This window comes from Manihot esculenta, chromosome 11 (genome assembly GCF_001659605.2).
Source record: "Manihot esculenta cultivar AM560-2 chromosome 11, M.esculenta_v8, whole genome shotgun sequence".
In the NCBI taxonomy this organism is placed as follows: domain Eukaryota; kingdom Viridiplantae; phylum Streptophyta; class Magnoliopsida; order Malpighiales; family Euphorbiaceae; genus Manihot; species Manihot esculenta.
The window spans coordinates 2806619-2817190 of NC_035171.2; the positions used below are offsets into that span (position 1 = coordinate 2806619).

A 10572-nucleotide genomic window follows, 5' to 3' on the forward strand; every position below is an offset into this window, starting at 1 on the left:
TAATATTATATATGATTTCTGCACAAGCACAGAAGCCAAGGCTTCTCGATATAAGAGAATGTGTCTTTGTTTGCTGTAGAAAGTAAGAATAATAACACAGAGAAACCAGTTGAACTGTCGAAGAGACATGCAGTGTGGCACTATGCAGTAGCAAATCCACGTTGAAATTACTCAACTTTAACACTGGAATTATTATAAAATGGCAACCCAACAGCAACAAAATGATTCTTCATAGCTTTTCACAAGATAAATTACAAATTAGTCTGTATAATTTAATAAAATGTACATATTGATCATTGTATACCCATAAACCACTTAATTTGTCCTAATAATTTCAAAAAATAAAAAGATATAATCAGCACAAATAACTAATGCTGACCCATTAAGAATGAATTCCTATAATGTCTTCTGTCTTCAAATTGATGTCATATGTAAAATAACCATTCCAAGTCCTCAGACAATCCAACCAATTAATTATATGTTATCTCTACATTTCCAAGTTAATCTCAAACAAGTCAATCGGTTCACCATAGATGCAGAGGACTTCAACCAAGTAATCCAATCAGATTCAATTTCAGTATCACCAAGGTTTTCAATGTTGGCCTTCACCAAAAAATGCTTCCAACATTTGTTGTTCACAGAGTTATACTTGCAGCAGCTTAGCTCCACTCCTCTATCATCCGCCATTTTCTTATATACTTGCTGCAGTTCAAGAAAAATAACAGGGTACTGATAAGTTCTCAAAATACATTTTCCACAAGTACACATCCACTAAAATAGGCAAGCAAACCATTAGTAATGAAACTGTCACACCTCGGGGAAATCACTTGTTGTAGATGATACTATTGACAGTGTGTATGGATGCCATGTCCGGAGTAAATTATCTAATATATCTTCCAAGCTCGTCGATGATTTGATAATTTCAAGCTTAAAATCAACAACTTGAGGAACCAAGATATTTCTCAGATCTTCATGAAGAATAATATCCTTGATTGACCATAGCACGCAAGGTAAAAAGGAAAAATCTTATGAGAATGTCAAGCACATAATCTTTTTACTGAAAAAATAAAAAGGAGATGCAAAAAGTAAGATACCTCTTTTGTACGGACTATAAGTTTCAAGCCCTTGGAGCAATCAAACTTCCGAAGAAAAGTTTGCAATTTATCAAAAGAAAACCCACTATCAACATCGTTAGGCAATCTGTAAGGCTCAATATGAAGCTTTGCCTCCCTCAAACCAGAAGGGTCAAAAGAAGAAAAGGGTACCTTTGGACCCTTATACTCAAAAGAAAGAAGATTTGGAGTATCAATATCAGCCTCCCTTAGCCCTCTACATCCTCTCAAGGCTAGCGTCTTTAGCTGATGACATGAAATTGTAATACAACGTAAGGCATTACATTTACTTAAAATCAGCTGTTCAAGGACAGGAAAATTTGAAAGATGATTCTGAAACAAATCATCCGTCATTTTGCTATCCTCTAAAGTCAAACTTTTCAGAGATTTGCACATGGCCAAGTTGATTTTGCTGCACCTAGATCTCTTTCGTTGATACCAAAATGATTGAAGACTTGGTGATTTAACTTCAACTTTCTTCAGTCCATGGCAACAATGTATATCAACTCTGTTAAGTCTATTGCTGGAAAGCAGCAAAGTTTTCAATCCACTGCAGTATATGAGCCTCATATCATCAATTAAAGGGCAAGCAAGAATCAGATTCTGAATGCTCTCTTCATCAATGTGGACCTTTTTAATATAAAGTTTTTGCAAGTTGGACATGTTAATATAAGCGCAAGCTCCTAAATTGCAGCCAGAAATCCTTAATGCAGTCAAAGTATTGGCAGCAAAGACAGTTTGAGGCAAACAATAACTTATATTTTTCTTGGTTGGGATATGGAGATCTAACTCTTGGATGTTGCTTTTTGTTGTAATACCTATCCATTGATCCACACGATCAGACAATTCCAAATTATAGGAGGTTAAATGAAGCATAAATTTCCGTATGCTAGATTTTTCCTCAATGCGGCTCTGCAAGGTTTCATCAACAAAATTCAGAAATATTTCATTCTTCATCTTCATTTCCTCATCTTTTCTCTTTTTGATCCTTCGATAACGCCTCTTAGAGTAAAAATACAATTGCTTCTTTTGCTTTTGGAACTTGCGTTGATCAAAATCCAATGTCAAGTATGAAGCCCATATGTCTCTCCACCTCTTGGACAAAATACTGGTTCGAGCTGCGTCTTTCTTACAACGCAGTAGAGATAGAATATGATGGATAATGTGTTCAGGGAACTGTGAGATCAAATCTGTGGAATCAGAGCTTTGGTCCATGGCCTTCAATTCAGTTCTGTTTTGCTTTGTCTTAGGACTGGCACTGTCAACAATCAGGTTAGAATCTTTTCTCTTTCTCTTTCTGTGATGATTTAGCGCCTGAGAGGTACTCTGAATGAGGTCAGCTAACTCGTCTTTAACAAAAAATTTCTTCTCACTTCGGGTTGAAGGTTGTTTCGTCATTCTGCAGGATTGTCTTCCATATCATTTATTGCTACAAAAAACAATTTTCACCCTATATTGAAATATAAGCAAGACGGGAACACAACAATAAAACAAATAAAAAAGGAAGAATAGTTGAGACATGCTCAAGCAATGGCAGTTGCAACTAAATTACACCACTGAGATAAAATCTGGAGCACCCATTGCACATGCTTTTTTGATGAACAACAGGACCAAAATAAACAATTGTTTATGTATAAAATGTCCAGCAACAAGCAAGTAGTTTGTTCGTGTGTGTGTGTGTGTGTTTAAGTCCCAATATGTACAGCAAAATTCCACGTTCCACTAATAATAACAATAACAAAAAGAACCACAAGTCTGGCTGCCTTATCACTTAGCAGTTACTTAGCTGTAAAATTGACCTTTTCTTATACCATTCTTCATATCATAAACAACTATATAATTGAAATAGGTACTGTTTGTGTTTGCAGTTGAATTATCAACTCCTCCAACACCAATTTAAAGGGGGAAAACATCAAGATATTACAACTTCAGTCTGGCTGCCTATCCATAAGATAAGGAAATCTAAAAATTTGGAGACTTTATGCTTAACATTTCTTCTGACAGGAATCCCAATTCAGCTAAGATTCTGCTTGTTTCATAACAACCAAAAAGGGGAAGAAGAGCTGTAGCATTTAAAATCGAAATCCATAATTCTAAAGAAGCGTGTAGGGACTTGGAAAGAAATGATAAATAAGAAAAGTTTACATTGAACCTAGAACGTCTATTTTTACTTAATACTAACATTTTCAGAATTTGATTTCACAACCACCAAACAGAAACCAATAATCTACACGCAAATCCTTCCCAATGTAACAAATCAATTAGCAGTAAAAGACTAATATATGAGCATAAATACAACAATGATATTCAGAAGAAAGGAGAGGGTAACCCGAAACGCTTACCTTGAGACTCGAAAGAGAGGCAATTGTCAGCAGACACAGATTGAAAACTGATCGATAAAACATGAAAGTGGGAGCTTTATATTTTGCGGACTGCATTAAGCAAGCGAGGGTCGATTTATGAAGGCTACGAATTCTTCAGGCCTTTTTGCAGCGACTTGTCAGATTGGGCTACAGCCCAACCTCCGGTTAATTATAATTTAACTTAGAGATTTGTTTTCAAAATTAAATATAGTTTTATAATATGTTTTATATCTTATAATTTTAATATAATTTTATAAATTATATTACTAAAATTATATAATTTTAATTTTAAAATTTTAATTCTATAAAATCTTAAATAATATATAGTTCAACATTATATAAAAATGATGGTATAAATAAAATAGTTATTTATAAGTCAGAATTGATTGTAAATTGATAAAATATGTTTTAAAGAAAGATGTTAAAAGTCTTGACACTAAATAGATTTTTATTAGATAACAAGTGATTTTAAATATTTTTTATTTTGATATTGAGTATATTAAATGTATATGCATTCATAGATTTAGTATGATAATAAATGCATTTGAGTAAATTTGAAAGATTTTAAGTTCTGCGTTTTAAATCTCTATTTAAAATATATATATATAAAATTATTTTTATAAATTAAATTATTTATATAATAAAAATCATAAGACTTTCTAATAACTATTAAGTAGATATTAATAATAATGTTATGCAATTCTCTGTATCAGTATATATTTAAGTGAAGAGATGACCTCTTTACTATTGTGCTACTTGTTTTTATTACTCAAATGTATACGTACGGATGTGTCAGACCCATCTCCACACCAATCTCTCTGCTACAGCGTCTTTATTACTTAGATCCATACATACAGATGTATCAGACCTCTCTCCACGTCAGACGGCCATTTAATTTCTTTCAGCATGTATGTAGGCAGGACTACCAGATGATTGAACCTGCCATATTTCCTCATGTTACATCACCAGACTGGATTTTTCTTGTTAGATGGGGCTCACAGATAATTCAGTCTGCCCCGCGCGTCTGAGTCAAGATATAAAATATTAAATACGTTGGTCTGAAAAGTTTCGTGAATTTTGCGTCAACTCTACTTTCTTAAATTTGACATTGTTCAGGGTGAATGAGGATTGGCGGTCATCAAATAATATTATAAAATAATTATATTTTCTAATTGATTATTAAATAATTTAAATTATGTAATTTATCTTTAAATAATATAATTAGTTAGGTATAAGTTATTCTACCAACATAAATTATATAGATTATATATAAAATATCCTTATTATAGTAATAGAAGTTACTATTATTTTGATTTTGATTTATTATTTTAAAATAAATATAAAAATATTATAATTTTTATATATAATAATTGAGATTGATATGTAATTAAAATTAAAATAAAAAAATAGAGCTGTACTGAAATTATATAATATTAAATTGAAATTGTATTGAAATTTAATTTAAAATATAATTTCTTTTATTTTTAATATTAATAAAGTCTTTTTTTCATTTTAAAGATTTTTTTTGCTATTTATAGCATTAATTTACCTATTAAAAATTTAATTTTAATTAAATAATTGTATGATTATAACTTTGTTATTTGGCTGTATAAAAATGGATTATCTTTTCAATAATCACATTCCTTAAGTAATTAAGAAAAGAAAAGAAATGTCATTGTCCTTTAAGGACTATTATAAAAGTACAACAAGCTGTCACTCTAATATTTAAAATTTTAAAATATAAAATTATATTTTTATAGAAAATATAAAATTAAATTAAACTCATTAATTAAATTATAAATTAATTCAATTTTTGAAAAGTCACAAATCATGAATTCAAATTTTTATATCGTTATATCTTATTTATGATTATCTAAAAATAATAATTATATTCTAAAAGGGTTATTTAAATTTGATTTCATATTATAATTAATTTTATTATATGAAAAAAATTGGTAATCGAATTGAATTACACAAAAATTAAAGCACGTGAGAAATGAAAAATTGGCACTTGGGTTGGTGGTGGGGTCTGCCGCCTGGGGGATTTGGCTAGTGTGACGTATACGGTTGTAGAATGGAAGGACCGCCAGTAGCCGCCGCTCCATACTGTTGCCAAATTACATCGCCTGTGATTGCAGAGCTCTGTGCAACAGACACAGACACAGTCCCACCACCCGTTCCTCAATTTTGGCGGTTTTGAAAGGCTGAAACCACACAACGCCCTTTTCAGCAGCGATAACTTCTCGTTCTGCTTCCTTGTTACGATTCTTGCCTTAAACCCAAATCTATTATTCCTATCAAAGTCTTGTCCTGTGCTTTGCAATCTCATCATTTCTTTGTGAAGCCATGAAGTTATTTAGCTGGGTATTTTTGGTCTTCTTTTTTCATTTGTTAAGTCAAACTTTTAGCTTAAATGAGATGCCATTGCATATCTCAACAAAGTTTCTCGATTATGCGAAGAAAGAGGAGATTGTCAATTGGACGGTGGGTATAAGGAGAAAGATACATGAGAACCCAGAATTGGGCTATGAGGAATTTGAAACTAGTAAGCTTATTAGAGCAGAATTGGATAAAATGGGTGTTAAATATAAATACCCACTTTCAGTTACTGGCGTGGTCGGCTTCATTGGAACTGGCAAACCTCCTTTTGTTGCAATAAGGGCGGACATGGATGCTCTTGCGATGCAGGTTTGATTTATTTTTATCTCCTTCAAGGTAATTGTGTTAACTGAGTTTGATTCTTGCGGAAGTGGATAATACTGTCCTGTCAGTTGCTGGGTATTTATTTATTTTGAGGATTTGTTTGATTAAAGGATAGTAGTGCGAAATTGAGAAACTCTCTCCAAGTATGGTATATGATATCTTAATTGACAAGGGATATCTAGATGGTGATGTTTCGATTTGTAGTTATTATCTTTACAGAGAGGTCAAATTTGGTTGATTTCTAATAATTTTTCATCTGTGCTCTATATTTTTTGGTGATTTTGTTCGATTACGATGCTTCAATTAAAAAGTCGTTTTTTCCTCCGTATCCCAGTGTTAGTTTGTGTTCATTTGGATTTTCTTTAACGAGAGAAAATTATAAATTTAATTAACATTTGAATATGACAGGAAATGGTAGAGTGGGAGCACAAGAGTAGAGTTCCTGGGAAGATGCATGCTTGTGGACATGATGCTCATGTCAGTATGCTTCTAGGTGCAGCGAAGATTCTTCAAGAGCATCAGGAAGAAATAAAGGTTTGTTTGGTTTCTTCTTTTTCTTTGTGAGCAAGTTATTGCCAATTAGCTGTCTTAATATCGTTAGCATCCCATTATCCTGGGAAAATTTGACAACGGGCATTAACTAGTTCCATCTGCTAGAGCACTTCTATGTTTTTTTGTGGTTTATCCACAGAAGTATATCAGAGTTGTGGGCAGATAGAAGAATCTTCTTCTGACTGCTCATATTGGCATGAGTTTTAGGATGTTGGTATTTCTGGCTGCTATTGTCGTTCAGAGACAAATTCTTGACAAGGTCAAACATAGTTTAAACTATTATGAGTGCTGGGACAAACTTTAAAGAATGCAAGATATTTCATGTTCTGGTTAAAAATTATCTAGAACCTGTATCATAAGTAATTAAAAGCTAGACATGGTAGAAGTAAATCTTCGCCAGAATCTTACATTTAGTAAGGTAATATTTTATCAATGATATGTGAGCTTAATTGTACCTTCTATGTCACTGTTATAGCAAATATGATCTTTGGGATTGAATAGTACCAGTTCATCATTCCATATGTTTTGATTTCTTGTTGTTTAGTCTGTCTATATTGATGGTAAAATCAAAATAGACAAGTCATGGCTCTGGGGACCTGCCTGGCCTTATTTGAACTAAAGATGTTGTGTGGAGTTTCAAAAACTTTTTGAACACCTCTATATTTAAGTAATGTGAAGGATGTGCTTATTGGTCTTTTATTTTTTATTTTTTCCCTTTCATCTTAAACATTATGAAATAAGCAAGCTGTAAACTATGCAAACAAAGACATATCAGATCATCTATAGAGAATGGATCTGCAATTGATGACCAAATCCTTTTAAAATGCTTTAACAAAGTGAATGGAATGTTTCATGACACCTTTAAGGTAATAGATCATAGATGACGTTGAATTCTTTGTTGCAAACTTAGATTCCTATTATGTGATTAACTTTGTTTTATGAATACCTGAGAATTGAAGTTAGATTTAACTAGTACTGAGTACTGACTACTTAGACAATCTGCTCTTTTGTTTGAGACTCTGATTCTCTCCTTATGCAAGATAAAAGAATAGAGAAGATAAGAGTGCATTGATTTTTCTGAAAATCTTCTATTTGACAGTACTATGTTTCTACAGATGCTTGATGCTATCCAATTTTTGTTACACTATTAGGGTACAGTTGTTCTTGTCTTCCAACCAGCTGAGGAAGGAGGTGGTGGGGCAACGAAAATGATAGATGCAGGAGCAATAGAGAATGTCAGTGCTATCTTTGGGCTGCATGTCAATCCCGGGTTGCCAATAGGTTATGTGGCTTCCAGACCTGGTCCTGTACTGGCTGGGAGTGGCTTCTTTGAAGCAGTGATAAGTGGCAAAGGAGGTCATGCTGCCATTCCTCAGCACTCAATAGACCCAATATTGGCAGCTTCTAATGTGATTGTGAGCTTACAGCATCTTGTTTCAAGGGAAGCTGATCCACTGGACTCACAGGTACCTTCCAGTTTCCTGTTATGTGTTTTACATTCTTCATGCATGCAATTGACAAGTTCTCCAGTTACCATTCCAAACTCTGTGCTTGTTTTACATTCTTATTTTTGTGTTCCTAATTCTACAAAGCATAACCATTTAATTTTCTTCTGCAGCTTGCTTTCTCCACTTGAGACTTGATTTTTCACTTATTTACACTTTAGTTAAGGGTTTTCTAATAGATGATTAATTTAGGCCATTTGCTTTGCACTTAACGAGATTTAGGGGGTGTTTGGCATTGAGTTTGAGGGCTCGAAAAGTGCTTTTTTGAAAAAGCACCATTTTAGATGCTGTTGAACAAAGCTGTTTGGGAAAAACTATTTTGTTATTTTGATGTTCTTCTGACTAAATTATGTCAAAAATAATTTTAAATTGTTTTTTAATATTTTCTAAATAGTTTTTTAAGAAAGTGCTTTTCTTAATAGCAGCTCTAACATCAATGTCAAACAGGCTCTTAATTTGTCTTAGATCCAGCCTTTTAAACACCGAGGAGCATTGAATAGCACCTCAATTTGATTAGTGGATTGGTTTGAGAAACCAACAGTTTGATAATGTTGTAAAGCTCTGCAGTTGAAGAGGAAAGTATGTCCACAATAAGTGAGATTAGAACTGCTACTTGTTCCTGGTTATTCGATGTAGCTTATGATGTTTCATCAGGAAAATTGTTAGAAAAGTATCAGCATTTTACTTCTCATGGGACATCTGTCTTATTTTTCATCCCCTGATGGAAAATGGGAAATCTGCTAACTCACAAATATATTCGCTGAAAAATACATGGCACTTGACTTCTCTTGTTTGTGGAGTGGCTAAATTCCTTAGCTTTTCAAATTGATGGAATGTGTTTATCACTGTTATTGTTGCATCTGGCTACTTAAATTAAAATATGACTTGCAGGTGGTTACTGTTGCAAAGTTCCAAGGGGGTGGTGCGTTCAATGTTATTCCAGATTCTGTTACAATTGGTGGCACCTTCCGAGCCTTTTCAAAAGAAAGCTTTATGCAACTTAGGCAGCGTATTGAGGAGGTATTGCAGCTGAACTATGAATGATTATAGCTATGCCTCAACAAATTTTATTGAATTATGAGTTGTATATGTTGATATTAATGTACTTGAGCATTGTGATTTATTATAAATCCTCTTTTCCAGCATAAATTGATAAAACAACCGTTTCTTTCCTTTGTTGATTGTTTTTCCCAACATAAATAGTCTCTTATTTGCCTCCTGTTATCATTTTATGCTCTCGATCTTTGTGCTTTTGACCTTGTAATCATGTTTGCCATTTTTTCTCCTATGTTCCATCGTTACGAAGTGTGTTTCGTGTTCGATAACAGGTCATCACAGGGCAAGCTTCTGTACAGAGGTGTAAAGCATCTATTGATTTCCTCTTGGATGAGAAACCCTTTTTCCCTCCTACCATAAACGATAAAAAATTGCACGAGTATTTCAAAAATGTTGCAGGAAGTGTGCTTGGCATTGATAAAGTTAAAGATATGGCACCAGTGATGGGATCTGAGGATTTTGCCTTCTACCAAGAGGTGATTCCTGGATACTTCTTCTTCATTGGAATGCAGAATGAGACGCGGAAACAGCTTCAATCTCCACACTCACCCTTATTCGAAATCAACGAAGATGTCCTTCCTTATGGTGCTGCACTTCATGCATCATTGGCAGTTAATTATCTTCTCGAATTCCAACGAGAAGTTCCTTTGCCGGAGGAAAAACGTCACGATGAACTGTGACTTGACTTCAAATTTGATATAAATAGATTGTTGACTTGGAAGCTTAAAAACTTTTCAGCTCCCCATTCTGGTTCTTGCTTATGCTGTGTAATTTGATTTTCTTTTTTTCTTTTTCTTATTTAAGTGCTTGCAACTGGTTAGTCAATTTCAGGATATTAAACTTTTTCGAGTCTGTCTAGCTTGGCTTGGTCCAGTAGCCGAAAAAGAATGAAAGAAAGAAAAAGAAATCTTTCCCTCTATGGCTTTTTGAATCATTGATATTTCAGACAACTCACAGGCAAAATTCTAATATGAGGCAGATTCTTGTTAATTAAAATTCCAAGAGTGATGCATTTAAAATTTATGATAAAACTGTGTTTGATCTGCACAAGGTATTATCTCAATTTGTTTTTTGAATTTTCTTTTTCCCATTCAAATGATTTTGGATCCTCATTCCATTTTATACAATTTTTTCAATGAAATTTTAACTTTAACTAGAAATTAAGAAAAAAAAAAAAATTCCTCTCAATCTTATTTCTTTTATTTTTTTTTCCCATTATCTAGCCAATGACACTGCCATCCTTTCCCATTTCATAACTTTGTGATCATTTTTTTTTTTTTT

The 10572-nt window shown here is 33.1% G+C and overlaps 2 protein-coding genes across 4 annotated transcripts; one reads left to right on the forward strand and one right to left on the reverse strand.

The window, feature by feature from the left end:
• Positions 1-213: 213 nt before the first annotated feature.
• Positions 214-3563, reverse strand: LOC110625826 (FBD-associated F-box protein At3g49020). Of its 3 annotated transcripts, none has more exons than XM_021771484.2 (4): positions 3455-3563; positions 1095-2511; positions 814-987; positions 214-702 (listed from the first exon to the last, which is right to left on the reverse strand). In XM_021771484.2, the coding sequence occupies exons 2-4, from the start codon at positions 2508-2510 to the stop codon at positions 475-477; spliced, it is 1818 nt and encodes a 605-aa protein (XP_021627176.1). In that variant the 5' UTR covers position 2511; positions 3455-3563; the 3' UTR covers positions 214-474. The 3 variants fall into 3 exon arrangements, with proteins under 3 accessions (XP_021627176.1, XP_021627174.1, XP_021627175.1); XM_021771482.2 differs by having other exon boundaries at positions 1095-2541; XM_021771483.2 differs by having other exon boundaries at positions 1095-2562.
• A 1967-nt stretch (positions 3564-5530) lies between these two features.
• On the forward strand, positions 5531-10210 carry LOC110626798 (IAA-amino acid hydrolase ILR1-like 4). The gene is made up of 5 exons (XM_021772887.2): positions 5531-6163; positions 6587-6712; positions 7882-8196; positions 9127-9255; positions 9564-10210. The coding sequence occupies exons 1-5, from the start codon at positions 5822-5824 to the stop codon at positions 9969-9971; spliced, it is 1320 nt and encodes a 439-aa protein (XP_021628579.1). The 5' UTR covers positions 5531-5821; the 3' UTR covers positions 9972-10210.
• Positions 10211-10572: the final 362 nt, after the last annotated feature.